Source organism: Rhinolophus ferrumequinum, chromosome X, assembly GCF_004115265.2.
Source record: "Rhinolophus ferrumequinum isolate MPI-CBG mRhiFer1 chromosome X, mRhiFer1_v1.p, whole genome shotgun sequence".
Taxonomy (NCBI): Eukaryota; Metazoa; Chordata; class Mammalia; order Chiroptera; family Rhinolophidae; genus Rhinolophus; species Rhinolophus ferrumequinum.
The window spans coordinates 111,194,926-111,214,349 of record NC_046284.1 but is presented as its reverse complement, the minus strand read 5'-3'; the positions used below and the strand labels follow the sequence as shown (position 1 = coordinate 111,214,349).

At 35.5% G+C, this 19,424-nt stretch overlaps 1 protein-coding gene across 6 annotated transcripts in view; it reads right to left on the bottom strand.

The window, feature by feature from the left end:
- The window catches only part of RPS6KA3 (ribosomal protein S6 kinase A3), a 108,005-nt gene that overhangs the window by 66,019 nt on the left and 22,562 nt on the right, over positions 1–19,424 (bottom strand). Inside the window, exons 2-5 of one of the 6 annotated variants that reach the window (XM_033104973.1) lie at positions 18,740–18,856; positions 18,487–18,580; positions 17,485–17,585; positions 11,627–11,683 (exon numbers count right to left, since the gene is read on the bottom strand). In XM_033104973.1, the coding sequence (XP_032960864.1) occupies positions 11,627–11,668 (42 nt within the window). In that variant the 5' untranslated portion in view covers positions 11,669–11,683; positions 17,485–17,585; positions 18,487–18,580; positions 18,740–18,856. The remainder of the gene's footprint in view (positions 1–11,626; positions 11,684–17,484; positions 17,586–18,486; positions 18,581–18,739; positions 18,857–19,424) is intronic. The other 5 variants (XM_033104965.1, XM_033104962.1, XM_033104981.1 and 2 more) reach the window with 5 other exon arrangements.

Sequence of the window (19,424 nt, the reverse complement as noted above, 5' to 3'; positions counted from 1 at the left end):
TAAGTTAAAGGATGGGTCTAAATTGGTTTTAATGACTACTGATGCTCAGGTTAACAAGTCACATTTTGCTTTCTGTTGTGCTTTTCAATATTAGCACTAAGAATATGAAGTAGTATTTCAGACACCAAAATCTGAAATAAGTCTCCCTGAGTCAAAACGATACCTTAATTAAAACAGCGTGGTACTACTGTATAAAAGATAAACAGAGTGACAGAAAATAATAAAAGTTACACAACATCTGAGGGAAATGTTAGGACATTTGGCTACCTGTTTGCAAAATGCAGAAGCCATAGATATAGATTTGATTGTAAAATTAAAAAACTTCTCTACATCAAAAGGCACCATAAACAAAGTTAAAAGCCTAGATCCTTTATAATCTTGTTACAACTCACCACTGTGCAACTGCTTTATTTGGGTGTTAACTATTGCCCAACCAGAATGAAAGCTCTTAAGGTCCTTTGGTACATTGCTTATGGCATTTATTAGTGTTTAAGCACATGCCATGGCCACTACTAGATTAATCTTCAGAAAAGGGACCACCCTTATCTTTGTATCCCCATAGCAAATAGCACATAGTAGGAACTCAACTCATGTCTGCCTGAATAAGTATCATATGCTGAAATCTGAAAAGGACATTACTTGTGGGGTCGTGTGCATGAAACTAGATACTACGGTTTATGCTTTTCCTGCCTCTAATTCTTAACTTTCTTTAAATTTGTCTTATGAAATTAAATTTTCAGCTAGTTTTTCCATTTGTGCATCTTATTGGTTTTATCATTTACCTTATTCAAAAAGTAACTTTTATTATAAAAATTATGCATGTCTCTTATAGAAAACTTAAACAATAAACCAAAAGGAGGAAAAACAAAAGAGAAAAAAATCACTATTTTGGTCCATTCCTTTCTAGTCTTTTTTTTGTGTACACACACACACACACACTTGGATCACATTACACGTATTATCACTTTTTTCTGTAAAGGGCCAGACAAGTAAATGTTTTTGGCTTTGCAGGCCACATGGTCTGTCAATTCTGCCACTGCAGTGGGAAAAGGAATGGATGAGGCTGTGTTCCAATAAAACTTCACTTACAAAAACCGGCGGTGGGCTTTGGGTTTAGTTTGCTGACCCCTGTTCTCTATTATTAAATAACCTTCAATTCATTATTAATGACTGCAGAGGATTCTACTATACAAACCTCCTATTGTTGGGTATTTGATCTTCTATACCACTGGGATGTCCCCATCCTTTGTGCACACTGACCATCATTTAGAAATTATTTCTAGACATGATATTGCATTTCTAGAAGCAGATTTTGCAGCATTTTAAAGTTTTTGATCCGAATTTGTTTGGCAAGTTGTCCTCCAGGAAGAACCTAAATAATGAGGGCACCACTCCAAGACGCAGGGGCAAGCTACAGCTAGGCCCAGCCAGGCAAGGGCCAAATTTGATCACGCCCATCTCCATTTACACCGGAGCTCCTGCTGTTTTTGCCTGACAGTGGCTACTGCTGTCTTGAATAGTTGCTACAGAGACCATATGGCTCACAAAGCCAGTAAAATATTTACTACCTAGCCCTTTATAGACAATTTGCTGACTCATGGTCTAGAGCCCTCAAACAGAAAGAACAGCAGATGCAAAAGACCTGAGAAGGGAATGAATTTAAAGAATAAAAAACACAAAGGAAAGTCCTCGGTGGCTAAAATGTGGTGAACAATGAAGAAAGAGGAGACGGGGAGGTAGGTTGGAGCCATATTAAGTAGGGCCTTCTGGATTATCAAGAAGTTTGGATCTGGATTTTATCTGAAGTGTAATGGGAAGCTAATCCTCCCAATTTTAGGCAATAGCAGCATTAATGATCCCCAAAACTTAAGTCCTTTTTGGCTCTTTCCTTTCTAATCTAATTTCTTTCCCTTCATATTTAATCCATCAACAAATTCTACTTATTTTATCTTTGAAATACACCTCAAATCTATCTATTTCTAGTTCCTCTGTTCTCAGTACAAACCCTCATCATCTGGTGCTGTCTAACTGGTTTTCCTGCTTCCCAACTTTCCCCGTGCAATCTTTTCTCTTCACGGCAACCACAATAATCTTAAAACAGAAATTAGACCGGGTCGTGCTCCTACCTCAAATTCCTCAATGGCTTCCCATCACAGAACAAAACCTAAATTTCTCATAGTCTATGGAGCATAAAGCAAGCTCTAATAAATGCTACCTTGATCCTGACTTGGAAATATGCTCACGAAATCATTCAAATATGACATCAATATTTGGTTTTAGACATGTTTTATCATGTTGAAGTCATACTATTTCCTCTTTACTAAAAGAAGAATGACTATTCAATTTTTATAAAATGCCTTTTTATTATCTATTGATAGGATCACCTAGTGTTTCTCCTTTGACCCACTGATTTGATAACTTAGATCAATAGATGTCCTAATATGTTGGTATTTCTGGGTAAAATCCATTCTTCCAATATGTCTGTATTTTATTTGCAAAATTGTAAAGGATTTTTGCATCTATATTTATAAATTAAATTAACAGTTCCTTTTTCTGTGTTAACTTTCATTTTCAGGGCTATGCTAACTTTATAAAACAAACTAGAAGGCAATGAAATTTTTCTCTATGCTTTGTGACAATTTAAAGACCACAGGAATGCTCTATTTCTTGAAAGTTTCAAAGATTTATCCTACCAAATCACTGGGGCTTGGCACTGTAGTTGTGGGAGTCGGGGTGGGAAGAGTGTGGAGGTACTCGTTCTTTAATAACTTAAGTTTCTCCCTTGCTATTGGTATACTCAGTTTTTCTATCCCTTCCTAAAAGATTATATTATCATTTAGATTTTCCTAAGAAACCACATATTTCAGCAAGATTTTCATATTAGTATAGAGCTACACTTAGTATGCTATTATATTTTTTAAATTAAACTTAAGGAAAATTTCAAGCATATCTAAAAGTAGACAGAATGGTGTAACAAACAACACTCAGCTTTAACAATTATCAACTCATGGCCAATCTTGCTTCATATACTCACTTCCCCCCACTCTCATACTTAATTATTTTGAAGCAAATCCCAGACATTATATCATTTCATCTGTAAATATTTTAGTTGTTAGGATGTTTTAATCTCTTTCCTATCTGTGGTTATATCCTGTTTTGCTTTTTCTAACGCTGTGCATTTGTGTTTTTTTTTCCTGTTTTCTAATTCACTGATTTTGGAATTTATATTTAATTCCTTCCTCTTGCTTTTTATAGGTTTATTTTGTAGTTCTTTTTCTAGCTTCTTTCACTGAGTCCTTAGTTCTTTTATTTGAATTCTCATTTATTAATATATTTTCTTTCAAGTATAATTCTGACAGTATCATTTAAGATACTATGTTCTAAGCACTGTGCTTTACATGAAATTATTTCAGTTAAATCTCACTACAATGAGATAAGTAGTATTATCTATACTATAGATGAAGAAACTGAGGCTTATAGAGAAGTTAAGGAACCTGCCACCCTAGTTAACACAGTTTGGAAGTGGGAATGGCTGTGACGTTGCTGGGAGTATAACTGGGCAATTCTACCTGGGAAAGCAGCATGTATATGTATGCCCAGTGGCTAACTTAGATCAGAAACCAGGAAGTGCTAAACCTTTTGATAAGACCCTGAAGGAAGACAGCTCAGCAGAGAGTCCATAGCAGAGTTCTTGAACACTGTTTTACACCATTCCTTTGTCTGGCAAAACCCCAACCTTGGTCAAACCCAACTATCAACCATCTTCATGACTCCATGATGTCTGAACCCTCCTGGGGAAAAATCAACCCCTATGATAAAAACTTAAAATTAACATGTTCTTAATCAATTCCTTTGGATACATTTTTTTGGGGGGGGATATGGCTCATTCAATTTTTCTGACACTAAAGGATTTCCATTTAAGTATAGGAGAATTATTCTCTAGCACACATCTATCAGTAGCTAATGTTATAAAGTGCTAAGGTTTTAAGGTTTTATATCAGAGATGGGAAATAAGTTTCATGATCATCAACTTGAATGAAATGGTAGTGGCTTCCTAGAGCACTGAGAAGGGTTGCTTCGAATGCCCTGTCTCAATGGAAAGCACTATGTTCCACTGGTAGTATCTCCCGCGAGTATGGCGAGAGGGCGAGAAGGCAGCAGCATCAGGCCCAGGTGGAATCTTGCAGTAAGCACCAACACACCCTGGGTGCCACTGCTCATCTGCCTAGCCACACATTTTTTTTCCTGCTTAGCGTGCAGTTCTTTTTACTTAGTCATATTTGACTAAAATGGTTTACATTAAAAGACTAATTTAGGTAAAGGGGTCACAACTTTCAATATGCCAGTATTTCAGGTTGACTCAATAAAATATGCCTACTTGAACAAAACTTAATCAAATCAGTTTGATCTCTTTCCAATTATGAATTAGAGCACTCCAATTGAAAAAAAATGGGTATTATGATGAATAGATTAGAGCAGAGGAGAAGCAATTTTGGATTAGAAGCACCATACGAATTAGACAAGCCATGATACAAAAAAGGGGTTTTAATTTTTTTAAAAGCTCTTAGGTGTGGAGGAAAGGGACATTGGAAGTGAAAAAACAGCCCTGAAAGAGAGCCCAAAATGTAGCAAAAGGAAACCTTACGTGCTTGGAAAATGTGCCTCTTATACACATACTCCATTTAATGCTACTATGCAGTGCTAATTAGAATGCTATTTATCTCAGAAATAGTTTCCTTAGTGGTATATACTTAAACCTACTAGAGTATATATTTCCCATGCCCCGAGTGCTAAAATATACTCTCAGCCAGTGAGAGTTAGAACAACAGACAATACTCTACACAATTAGTCAATAAATGCCATTAATGTACCACTCCACAAATGTTCCTTGCCCATGAGCACTCTATTGTACTTCCCTGTGTTGAGTGGGTTCCTCACTGTCTATTGTCAAGTCGGCTAGGGCTTCTCTTTCTGTAGTTTAGTATTTGACCCATTTTGACTCTAAGAGGTGGGTGCAAATGTCTGCCGGACTCATGGCTATGAGTATCATTTTGGATCTTCAGATGCAAGTTTTAAGGCAGCTTGAGGGAATCTTCAAGGAAATGGAGGAAACCAATGGACAACTGGGAATTGGCAAAAGGCCCTGGACACTGTGCAGGCCATCACACACATCACTGCAGACTTGGAGTTACTACATAAACAGGAGCTGGAATAACGGCATGCATGGAAGGTGGAAGAAACCACTGCTAAAGGCCCATCATGACTTCAGGAGGTTGGAAAAGAAGAACAGGGCACTGCTGGTGCTCTCCTGCCTGTGTCCTTCACAGGGTGCTGCTCCTTAACTTGGCATTTAAGGTCATCTACGACCTAACTTCACTTTATCTTTTTAAATCATTTTTATCGCTACTACTTTTCACAAGCTTTCTCCAATTCTTGACCATCATGCATGTGACTATGCTATAAGAGCTACAAAGACTGAGTTGATAAATATAGTGCTTAGGGCTACAGCAACAGAATATTTACAAAGTTGATGTTATGAGCAATTAATGTATGCATGGCCATTAGAAATAAATGATAAGGGGAACAGACGGGTCAAAGGACCAAGTTAAGAGAAAGTTAAATCATTTCACAACTTTGTCTGAGGCCAGGCCTATTGTCTGCCACAAAATTACAGGATACCACTCTAATTCTGAAGGGGCCTACTTCGTCCCTGGTGAATAGTCTGAGAGAGCAGGATCAGCCTCTGGAAGGAAGAGGACAGGAAAATTAACACTTACGGGGCTCTTACTTTGTGCTCGGTACTTATTTATCTCCTTTAATTCTCAAGCCTCAGAAGAATCTTTGCCTGATACTACAAGAACCGTTAAGAAAATTATTTCTCCACTAAGCCAGAAACTGCTTTAACGATTCCTGGATGATTATGGATACCTAAACAGTCAAGACTCCCTATTTCTTCAGCATGGATCGTGCAGAGCATGGAGGTCTCTGGCCAGCTGACAAAAGATGGAAAATTCTGGAGTCCAGGAAGGTATCTTGGCTTGAGGTGCTTTACAGCACTCTACCTCCTGCTATGAAGATAGTCTTTCTCCCCATCCCCACCAAAATAAAGGATAAAAATAAGTCTCTCCAGCAGGGAAGGGAGAAAAAGACACTGGCTGGAGCAAGTTAACTGGTGAGAAATTCAACTAATTATACAAAAACATGGATTAGTATGCAAATATTCCAGGGGGAGGGAGATGGGGAAACTTGATGACTATCTGTTATATTACAGTATAAACCAATTTAATTAGATAAATTTTCTTATATTTTATGAGATACATGGAGGAAATAAAAGTTTTTACTTCAGGTATATAAAGACAAGAAAGAATCAAGCCTTTAGAAACCAGAGGAAAAGAAAAACAGCATGAAAATTCCAGAAGATGGAAGTGGATCTACGATATGGGAAGGAGGCAGATTGCAGGGCAAAGAATAAAGAGAGGAAAAGATGAGGTGTGAAGAAGGGAAAAATCCAGCCAGAATAAAATGGCTCTACTGCAAACAGAAATCAGAAGACATGTTCAAGAGACATCACAGGGGCAGCACTACCATTTAGCAGTAGGCTTTCCCTTGAACTCCCTATTTCCAGCCCAGTGCCTCACCCCACTTTCTACTACACCTGGGTTCCCCAAGTGTGGAGCATCTCTGATTCATTGTTCTCTAAGAAATACCTTCTGTCTCTTCCAGGGTAGGAGAGAGAGTGGAGGTCCTTTATACAGACATTCAACCAATCTGTTTTCAGCCCTGTGCCACATCTCCCCTTTCCATAGTACCTGGCGACCTCATTCTCGGCTCTTCTGGGGCTTTTGGGGCTGTGAATAAGGCTTGCTTCCCGCTGATATACTTCCCCAAAAGCATTTAGGTCCCATAACTTCCTCTTGTTATGACTCTTTTATCTGCTTTGCATATTTATATATTGTGGTTCAAATTACAGAAGTCTTCTAATTTCAAAGACCACATTTTTGTTTCTTATTGTCCTTATTGTTTTGGGTGATAATTTCCCAGAGAAGAGGTCAAAAACAGTTTTGCCATTTTAAAACTACAAGCTTCCCTTATATGTTTTTGTGTCTCTAACAACCTAACAGAGTTCTTGGCTCCTAATAGACATTCATTAACTACTCGGTTAATGAACGATCAGATGTAGTCAGAATACAGACTAAGTTGCCATTAACAGAAAGACCTCAAAATGCAATGGCTCAAACAAGGTAAGTGCCTATTTTTCTCTCATGGAGCAGTACATAGGTAAGAGGGTAGGTTAGGGTGAGGCAGTGTCGCTAGTTCATTAGGCCATTAAGAGAACCAGGTTTCTTTTCTCTTGTTATTCTCCATCCATCCTAGGATCGTGTCAGTCAAAACTGGCTAATCATTACACTCTGCACTCCAGCCCATGGAAAAGGGGCCAATCAACCTACAAGAAAGTCTACCAGTTGACAAGCTCCATACATAAAATTATCATCTCGTAGTTTCTATGGGCCTGGAATCTGGGCCAACAAACATGTGAGCTTGGCAGCAGATCCTTCTGCAGTCAAGGTTCGAATGAGACCAGCTCTAGCCAACTCCATGATTGCAGTCTGTGACAGACCCTGATCCACAGAACCCAGTTAAGCTGTAAACTGATTCCTGGCCCACAGAAACTGTGAGAAAACAAATGTATGTTATTTAAGCTACTAAATTTGGGGTAATTTGTTATGCATCAAACAGATAACTAATGGAACATCTTAATTTTCACTATTTAAATTATCAGTAACTGACACAATGAAAACTTTTCATTGTACATCAAAGGCAAATACAATTTAGAAGTTCCCGAAGGCTAATATATATTTTGACAATCTTTAGGATTTAATACCATTAAAAAATACTAAACATTATTAGGCTTTTGTCTTACACTTCAACCTAATTCCTATAATCTGGAATGATCTGCTCAACAGGTTTACCCACACTACTGGTAATATCTTTGTCCTGCACCTATCCAACCTAGCTCTAGAATGCAGTTTTCTTCCAGATGTAAATGTTACTAATGCTGTGGGAACTCTGTGGGAAAACATGAGCCATATAATATCACAATGGAAAATGCTTTGATTTTAGACTGAGAGAATAAAATATTTGAAGGTTTTCCTTCCAAAGGAATTTTGTTACATAATGAAAAAAAGGTACCTGGTGGCAGAAAAATCAGTATTAACACTTATTGTTTTCCCATTTGCTTAAATGCTAATAAATATGTACTACAGACTAATGAAGTAAAATACCTCAAATGTTTGGAAGGTACAGAAATCTATACCAATATGAAAGCAGCCTTGGGCACTAAGCCCCATGCCCAGGTCTCTGTGCCAAGCCAAAACTTAATTCAGGCATTCATTTAACTAACAGCACTTATTGGGGTGCTGGATATAAAACAAGAAATAAGTCAGACGTGGTCACCGCCTCATGTAGCTCACAGTTTAGTAGGGAATATAAACAAATAAATAAGTGTGGTGTTGCCATTTAGGGTATACATAGGCTGCTATGGCAGCACAAAGGAAAAAACAGTTAACTCAAGGTGGAAATGGAAGAGATACTTGTATTGGGAAGAGATAGCTGTATCGGGAAGATAGATGTATCGGGAAGTTGTATAGGGAAGAAGTTGAAGTGATATCAAAACTTGCACCTGAAGGATGATCAGGAATTAATCACAGAGGAGTGGGTGGTAAGGGAAAAGAATTCTGGGGGAGGGAATATCACCTATGAAGTTCCCAGGAGCAAAAGAGAACATGATACATTCGAGTGACTGGACTTTCAGTAGAGGGTAGAGGTATATGGCCGGAGATGATATGGGGAAGTATGCAAAGGCCTTATTATGCAGGGCCTGGTAGGTCACATTGCAGAATTTGAACTTTATTTAAAGAAAGCACGCAACTATTGAAGGGTTTTAAGAAGAAGAGTACAATAATCTCACTCCTCCATAACTTACATAATGTTCATGACAATTTATTTGGTTTCTGAAAAGTTAACTTTCCCAAAACATTAAAAAGCATATGGAAACATATAATTTTTTTCTAATGTACTAGCAATAACCACGTGGAATACATAGCAGAAGACACAGCAGAAACGAAATCCCACTTACAATATAACAAAAACTACGAAATATCCATGAATTATCTTAATAAGAAATATACAAAACTATATGGTAAGAAACCACAAAATTTTGATAAAGGATATAAAAGAATATCAGAATAAATTAATGTTCTTGGATGTGAAGACTCAATATTATTAAAATAAATTTCTTCAAGTTAATCTGTAAATTTAATGCAATTCTGATAAAAATCCAAATAAATTTTTCAGGAACACTTGATAAATTGATTGATTGTAAAGTTTATCTGGAAAATGGATAAGACTACAATTTTGAAAAGTAAAAAGGTGAGAGGGCTTGCCTTGGCACATATAAAAACCATAATAAAAGTACAGTAACTGAAAATGTATATAAAGTCAAAACATTCAGGAGTGTTGTGGGTCGAATTGTGTCCTCCAAAAAGGTTATGTTCAATATTCCCTATACTGTACTTTACATGGTACCAGATGGGTACTTGACTTATTGGGGTGATCACTTTGTAAGGTATGTAAATGCCTAATCACTATGTACACCTGAAACTATATAATATTGTATGTCAATTATAATTGAAAAATAAATTTTAAAAAACTGTTAAAAAAGTATATTCAAGTTCCAATCTCCGATACTTGTGACTGTGATCTTATTTGAAAATAGGGTCATTGTAGATGTAATAATGCTAAGATGAGGTCATACTGGAGTAAGGTGGGCCCTAATCCAACGACTGGTATCCTAGTAAGAACAGGAAAATTTAGACACAGAGACATGCCGGGAGAATACCACGTGACAATAGAGGTAGGTAGAGATTAATGTGTCTACAAGCCAAGGAACACCAAGGACTGCCTCACCAGAAGCTGCAAGAGGCAAGGAAAGATCCTCCCCAAAAGCCTTCAGGGAGAGCATGGCTCTGTCAACACCTTTATTTCGGACTTCTACTCTTCTGGACTGTGAGAGAATAAGATTCTGTTGTTTTAAGCCACCCAGTTGGTGGTACTTTGTTATGGCAGCCCTAGGAAACTAATACAATGGGGATACGGCAATTTTATATGTGATACAAGAAGGACCTCAAATGGGTGGAAATGAATGGGTCTTACTTATTCAATAAGTAGAGATTAGGACAACAGGCTATTTATTTGGAAAGAAAACTTAGATTTCTAGTTGACAACAGGTACTAAAATTCCAAGTAGATCACAGATCTAAATGCAAAAAACCAAAACCATAAAAATGGTAGATGAAAATGTAAGAGAATATTTTTATAACCATGGTGCAGGGAAGGATTTTCTAACCAAAACATGAATCCCAGAAGCCAGATTTGACCACTTAAAAATGAAAACTTCTGTACATATACAATGAAAGACAACATAATCAATGTTAAAAAAAAATAGGGAGAAAATAGTTGCAAGATATGTTATAGACATGGAGTTAATATCCAGAATATATACAGAGATCACACAGATCATAAGGAGACAACAAATAATCCAAAAGAAAATTGGACAAACACAAAAATACAAAAACCAATAATGCACGGATATTAAACTTCACTAATAATCACATGAGATGCAAACAGAAATGAGAAATTATTCATTTAGAGTGTCTTAAATTAAAAATAATTTCTGATACTATCCAGTGCTGAATAGGGTATGGTCGAAGAGGCACTCTAACACAGTGAAATTTTACAACCTTTTTGTTTTGGAGGGCAATTTAGCAGTGTCTGAGATTTAAATGTTCATACCCTGTGTTTCAGCACATACTTTTCTAAGATTATATCCTGCTGAAACACAAGTTCACAAAAATAAATAGGGGAAAATTGCATTAAATATAAGACATGCATAAAACAGAATAAGCAACCATTTAAAAGAGGTAGCTGGATCTACATGTACTGCCATAAAAGATGTTCAAGACATTAAGTGAAAAGAACAAGTTGCAGAATATATGTACTTTGTAAATATCAGTAAGGGTCTTATGTACAGAACAAAAAGAAAATAATACTGAACTGCTAACAATAGTTATCTTGCAGGGGGAGACAATTTATTAATTCATTTATGTAATATTTAGTGAGTATCTATTATGTGCCAGACACTGCTCTAGGTGCTGGGGATTCAGGAGTGAAAAAAACAAACAAAAAAACAAACAAAAAAACCCCAATATGAGGAAATGGTGAACATTCATTTTCTACATTGAATATTTCTTTAAAGTATGACCTTTATGTTTTTGTCTCTAATAAATCTATAGTTTGATTTTTTTTTTTAAAAATACTTTAAGGTACGAATGAAAAACTTTCGAAAATATCAAAGCAATTTGTTTTGTCTTTCTCTTAAATTCATTCTTATCAGTTTTTTAAAATGTCACTGGCATATTCAAGAATGAATTTTTGTAAAACTGACGTAAAAACATCAACAAGTCTCTAATACCATAAAATCATTACTTTGCTCAGTTTAAAAATAAGAATACTTAAATTTTATGGTATCTGATTTATCTATATCCCTCATAATATAACATTTTACTTACAGTTTGTGGATTAATCTCCTCCTCTCCCATAGGTTCATCCATAATTTGCTGTCCATTCTGTGAAAAGCACAGCAAGTACAAAGTTACCCAAACAGATTTGACATCAGTTAAAGTTAAATTGAAGGCAGACAAAAAAAATCATATAGGAATATTTTCACCCTTAAAGGGTTCTAACGAAGTACGTAACCACCATATAAGTATGCAGTTGCCAATTTGCAACAGTTTGTGCTTCAAAAGTTAGTATGTAAATTGATTGTTTTAAACTATAAAAACATTTTTCCATGGAAAAGATATAATAAATGATGATTACCTTTCCAGGTGAGCCCTTGAGCTTATTTTAACAGTTAAATGCATTACAAATGGTCTTATTTAAACCTCACCAAACATCATTTACAATACTTAATGGGAAAACACATTCTAAATTCCAACTCCATTGATAATTAATCAGGGTAACTGATTAATTATTTCAGGGGAAAATTATGCTAGAGCTCTACATCAAAATAGAATCCAGATGGATTAAACATTTAAATGTCAAAAAATAAAATTATACATTGGAAGAAAATATACATGAATAATACTTAGGAGGGTAAGGAGAGTGGAAATCATAAAGGAAAAAAATTGACATTTGAATGCATAAAATTTTAAAACTTCTTCTGCCAGACACAAAAGTTAAAAGAACAAATTGATCACACAAAAATAAAAGCAACATATGACAAAGGGTTGGTATCCTCAATACATAAAGAGCTTTGTTTTACAAACCTGTAAGAAAAAATGATGACCCTCAACGGAAATGAGCAATAAGGGAAAAAAGAGTTCAGCCTTAGTACTAATCAAAGATACACAATTTAACTGAAAGGCACCTTTGCCTTTCAAATTGGTAATGATTTACAGAAAAAAATAATACCCAGCGCTAATGTGGGTATGGGGAAAAGAGCACTCAGGATATACTGCTAGAGAAAGTGTAAATCAGCTCAATCTTTCAGGAAGGTAATCTAAGTATGTTAAAACAAAAAAACAAAAAAACAAACATAAGACTTTGAAACATCCCATCATTTTGACTTTTTTTAAAACAATGGACAAGTGTGCAAAGATGTACGTACAAGAAAGCTCACCATAATTTTTTCCAAAAAGAACTCCAAATTGGAAACCTGAATTCCTAACAATAGAGACCTAGTTAAATATGTTTGGTACATCCACATTATGGAATACTATGCAGTCATTAAAAATGATGATAAAGATGTAAATTCATTGACATGGAAAGACAGTCACATGTAATAAGTGAAAAAGCAGTTTACAAAACAGTATGGATTGTAATGATCCCATTTTAAATAAATATATACATGTTTCAATGTATATATTTCTATGGAAAAAAACTCTGGAAGGATATACACCAAAATGTTAACAGTGGTTATCTCTGGGTGGTAGAATTTTAGACAATTTAAATTTTGTTTTGTTTTTGCTTATTTGAATTTTCTAATGTGTCTACAATGTCTACAATGAGTATGTATTATTTGTGTCATTTAAAACAAAACAAAACAAAACCAGAAGTCAGGAACACATAGTGTCTTCTCTAGTTCCCTCACTGGAAAAAGTAGTAAATGCCCCTGACCACTTGTTAATTCAACAATTATACAAGATCTAAGCGAACCATCTCTGGAGCATTATCAACTGGGAGATAAAAGGTATCCCATCCATTACCCCATATCCCACATGAGGCAGCTGCTCTGAATTTGAACTCCTCTCTCTACTCTCCCCATCTCTACTTATCCATCCATTCATTCATTCATTTCATTTCATAGCATATTCTAGGCACCAAGCTGGGGATGAAAGGTTAATAAAACATGGCCCCCATCCTAGAGGATTTCACAGGTCTATTAACCCATAAAAAGGGTACCTTTCATTTTCAAACACTCTCAGAGCATGTTCCTAGGTTAGGGAATGCCTATGCAATATTATTATACAAAGCACAGAAATAGTGCCAAAATACAGAAAGGGAGGAGGCAGCATAAAATCTGTTTTCCTACAACACTTTCAGAGGCTATAGTATTACCCACTTCTATGGTAAGGACTCAAATAACTCCAGGATACATTTTTCTCCTAAAAGCCACAACCATTTTTTCAACTGAATAGTGATCATTTTTATTCAGACATCCCAGACAAACCTTAAACTAGCTCTTAAGAGCATTGGCTTTGAAGTCAGACGCCTAGATGAAATTTCTGCTCTTATACTAATTATGAAGACTTGGATAAGTTATTTAAACTGGGTAAGCTTTAGTTCCTTCAAATGGCAAGTGGAGATTAAAGTCTTATCTTCAGAGAGTTAAGACTAAATGAGATAAATGATACAAAACCCTAAGCACAGTGCCTGGCTTAGTCAACAATCAATGTTAGCTACTTTAATTACTTCCAAAATTCAATTCAATCACCCCCTCTGTGGCCAATCAATCTACTACTTCTCCTGTATTTGCTCTTAGTGAATGGTACCATCATTCATCTAGTAGCCCAAACTAGATTTTCTCATTCATTTTATAGAGTTCTCTTTCTATAACACAGATCTGCTCAATGGCTCCCCAATTGGCTTTTAGAACCCTTGGTCTAACTTGAACTACACTTACACTTTTCCATAGAAATATAATTTGAGAATCATCTGCTTTTTGCAATTTTCAGAGTATGCCAAGCAAGAATCACAACTTACAACTTACTTTCAAGGCAAATTGGTACAGTAGAAACAGCATTAAACTTGGAGTTGGTGGACTAGGGGTAGAGTCCTAGGTCTGCCACTTACAAACTTTACATTTTTGGCAATTCAGACATTCTCCTACCCTATTACTTGATCTGTTCAAGATGAGGATACTCGTCCCCGTCTACTCAAAGGGTTACTGTTAGGCTCAAAACTGAGAGTTAACTCATAAGGAAGCACTTTATAAACTGTGAAGAGCTGTACTAATGCAAATTACTATTATTAAGGTGAGGTAGATTCACGAGGATAAAATAACACTCCATAAAGTCCTTTTGATCTTAGAATCAAAAAAAAAAAGTTTAGGATTGGTAAGGGATCTTGAAAAGTCTTTTATTTTAAATATTCATCATATGCTTCGGTTCTTTCTGTCCCATTCTCACCTATGTCTGAACACTATCAGGACAAGAACGTGCTACGTCGCCAGGCAGCTTACTACACCAGCTCAGAAAAAGCACTGGCTGCTAAATAAAATCCTTCATTGCACAGCAGTAACTTGCCTCAGCCACAAACCCCCTGTAAGATGATTACTAATATATGATGACTAACTTGCCTGTACTGTATCTGCAAAGTCATAGGAAGTAAGTCTATAGCTTTGACAGTACAACACCCCAAGTTTGTTTTTTGCTAGATAGCTCAGGTAACTTCAAACATTCCTTTCAGACAGATGAGACCATCTTCTTTTCTGAGCATACATCTAATTCATCTTAAAGGGTGGTTTACAGAAGTGCATGCAATTAACATTCCAACCTTGATATGACCAATGTAAGGGACATATCACCTCCTCTGTCCTGAGTGATAACTTATATTAATGCAGTTCACAGGTGCATTATTTTTGGAATGTCCACAACACATTGCTGAATCATACTAAGTTTTCTATTGATTAAATCCTTGTCTTCTTTATTTACACTGCAACAAAACCCTGTATCCACTATTCTGTACTTGTTGTTACTCTTAGTCGCATGAATAAAGCCTGATTTTAAATTCTGTTTCATCTTTTCCCAGTTCTGATCCATTGCTACAGCCTCTATAGATTGGATTCCAAATCTGCCAATCATCCTCTTCACTATTTTCAACTTCATGTGATCCATAAATTTTACAATAGATTTGCTTTTCTGAACTCCTCACCAAATGCTAAACAGTAATATAGTAACAAAGCAACCTAAGAAAAAATTAAGTGAAACATGATCTAAAGGTATTTTATGGTCTACTTTTTGCAAAAACACCTACTTTTTTTCTGAGTTTAGCAAAAACTTAAAATTTTGAACAATTTAATTTTTAAAGCAGCAAAATCAGAAAGCCAATGTTATCCTACATGCCAATGAAGCTTTACAAAAATCTACCAAAAACCACCTTTACTTCAGCAAGCCTTTTGTATTGTTTCATCAAATCAAGGATTCAAATGTTACCTTTTCGAAATGAGCACAAAGTTACTTCTGCAGCTAAGAAGTTTCCCTTTTGAAAAATAACCCTTGGCTTCATTAGAGATTAGATTACACGGACCATCAGTCTGACTCAATATTTCAATTTCTATAGTTCCAAAAGTTCAAGGAATAGTATCTACTCAGCAAGAAAACTTATTTCTCTAATTTTAAGAAACAGACAAAACATGGTCTGAATATAACTAGTACCAGCTTTACACCTCAGCTCCGTCCTTTACTGCTGTAGCTACCTTACCCTGGGTAAGTTACTTACATTTTGAGCCTGGGTTTCTTCATTTGTAAGGCACATGTATCTACATCACAGGTAGAATTACAATGTTATAATTAAAAGGATCCACCACAAGAAGGTAGATGCTAAGTAAATGCTACTTCCTGTCCCTCTTTGGCCTCAATTGACTGTGTAATATTTACATTTCTACAGTTAACTTCCAAATGTAAAGCAATGAAGAAGTACAGCAGAGTGTTGAGATACCTGTATTACCACTTACTGCAGCCAATTTCCTGCCAAGCAGGGTGGAAGAGACCATTAATATGTGTGGTATATTTTTACACAATGTGACTAAAGAATGAGTAGAGACAAAAAAGAATAGTTTAAAAGTGAGGCAAATGTATTTATCCTCTCTCATCCCACCATAATGCCTTCCAGCCAAAAAACTGCAGAGCTTGGCAGATTGTACATATGCAAATATTACATGAAATACTGGAAAAGGTTAGAAAATGCTAATCATGCTTTACTCTGTTAGTCTGAAATGTGTAAAAGTCAAAAATTAGCTACTGTACAATGTGGGTCTCATCAGAACAAATCAGATAAAGGAGACTGCTAGCTTGCATTTCAGCAGGAACTGCTTTCAAAATAACTTCTAATGTTGTGGTATAAAATTACCACTTGATCATCTTCCTGGTTTAAAGAGGATGAACAATTCAAATCAGTAATTCTGAACCAAGGCTTCAGAACTTCTAGAGTGGTCCCAAGTATTTTAAGGAAACTTCTGAAATTTTTAAAATAAGAACATTTTACTAATTATAAATTTTCATTTTAAGCAACCCTACTAAACAGATTGTTTTGTTGTAATGGCATATTACAACAACGCATATTTCCAGGCTGCTGTTTGATATTTTTGAAAAAAATATAAAATACATTTAAAAAATGCTCTGAGGCCAGTAGGAGATCATCATGTACAAGTAAACTAGGACTGAAAAAATTATCTGTGATTGACCAAAGGCTACCTTGAACTTAGCAGGACATAACATTACTGACATCTTCCTACCTAGAAATGAAATGTACACATGAACATTGAGAAAAAAGAATGCCTCACAGAGAACAGCCTGAAATAAGAGGAAGGGAGGAGGGAAAGAAAGGGTCCAGAGCCGAAGTGTATTAATTTGGAGACTCAGGTTTAGGAACAAGCAAGGACCACACTTTTGTTTCTTTACCACCCTCAAGTTTCCATAAGTATATTTGCCATCCAAACTCCCTAATATCAGCAGTGCTTTGCCTGCCCAAAGCGTATGCAATAGGAGTTCCATGAAGGTGCTGAAGATGAGGTATTAGAAATCTCAAACTTCGGTTAAGATACCATCAAATTGTTCAGAATCCAAAGAATCTTCTATGCAATCACATTGAAACAATAAGAAACAAGCATTTTATATTCTTAATAAGGAATGTATATAATCCTTACCAATGTGACAGGATTAAGAATCAGCTCCTCATTTATCCTAAGGAAATATCAGAGATGTGCATAAAGACTTAAGTACAGTGATATTCATCATACTCATTATACTGAAAAATAGAAAACAATCTAAATGACCAACAGGGGACTGATTAAATAAATCATAATACATCTATTCATATGTAGGAATACTGTGCAATGGTTAAAATCAGGGCCTCAAAGAAAAATGATGCAAAAATATGCTTGCAATATTATTAAATTAAAAGGGATACAAAGCTACATAGTATGACTCCAATTTTGCATCTCCCCCCAACATGTGTGTATGTAACTGGCAAAACATATAAAATCTTATCAGTAGTTACCTGGGTCATAGGATTGTCTTCTTTGTACTGTATTTTCAAAATTATATGCATTTATTATATATTATTTTTATAAAGATAAAATACAATCAATGTAATCAGAAAAATCCCTTTATTCTAGGTAAGGTGCCCATATGCCTGCTTGGCTATTCCACTAGCAACTAAAAAGGCCTGCTAGTACTCAAGACTGTTCTATTTTCTAGACTAGAGTAGGAATGACCTCTGGTTATCTTCATTTTTAAGTTTTAGAGGACCCTTCAGAAGCTTTTTTTTCTTTCTGGTCCTGTGGTTGTGGCCTCAGAAAATAGATAAGTTTTAGGCCTGAATCCACCTCATGTTTTTTGGAGTGTACCCCTAAGGGGAAATTCTGTTTATGAAACAAGAATATGTTGAAATAAGAATAAAGAAAAGAAAACACGGTAGCCAAAATTAAATCTGCACTGTGAATAGCAAGTATTAGAATTGACACTGCAAAAACAGAATCCATGCCACGGAAGACAAACTTGAGTAAATGAAAAAAAAATGAAAGAAAAGATTTAAAAACTATGGAGGACAGACGTAGAAATAATCTATGAATAACAGATGTTCCGAAAGAAAAAAAAAACAGAGCAGTTTAATCAATAAGAAAACTTTCCAGTTCCGAAAAAAATACCTGAGACTGGAGACTGAGAAGGTTCAACAGAGATCATCAACACCAAGACATGTCCTGGCAAATGTTTTTAAATTTCAAGGATAAAGATATAATCCTACAAGCATACAAGCAGAAAAAAATAGGTTATTATCAAAGGAACTAAAATCAGATTGACCTCAGATTTTTCCTCTGCAACAATAAAATGCCAGAAGACAATGAAGTAATGACTTACAGAGAGTTGAAAGGGAAAAGTTATGATCTAAGGATTTTATACCTTGTCCTAGTTTTTCATGTACAAAGGTCACAGGAAATTATTCTTAGATCTGCAAAGTCTTATAAAATTTCACCATCCTGGTAGTATCTTTTTTCATAAATTGTTCAAAGGTGTATCCTAGACCATTGAAAGAGAATCAAAATAAGAATTCAAGAATATCGAGGTAGGCTAGAACTGGTGAAGTATACTGACACCAACTTAGTATCTAGAAATAACTGAACAGAACAATTAACCCCACTAAAAAAGGGTCAATAATGAAGAATAAATAATTGATAGAAGTACATAAACAATAGGTAACTTTAGAAAGTTAAAGGTAAGATTTATAACCTCAGGTTATATTAATGTGAACACCACATAAAGGAGGTAGTGGAAGAAGGGAGAAACAAAAGAGATTCTAAATTCTGTCTTTCCTAAAAGGATATTTAAACACCACTAGTTTTAGTAATTAGCTAGTAGATATAAATTTTGCAATGTTTTGAAAAACCACATAATAACCAAGAGCTTTATTTATTTATTGCAGTCCAAATCAGTAGAAGATAATTATTGGCAAGGACTGTGAATAGTACTTTATGCAAGCATCACATTCAACCCTAAGAATATGAGGTGGTGTAATTAACCCTATTTTACAGATGAGGAAACGATGGCTCAGCAAAGTTAATTAATGAATGGCGGAAGTAGGATTCAA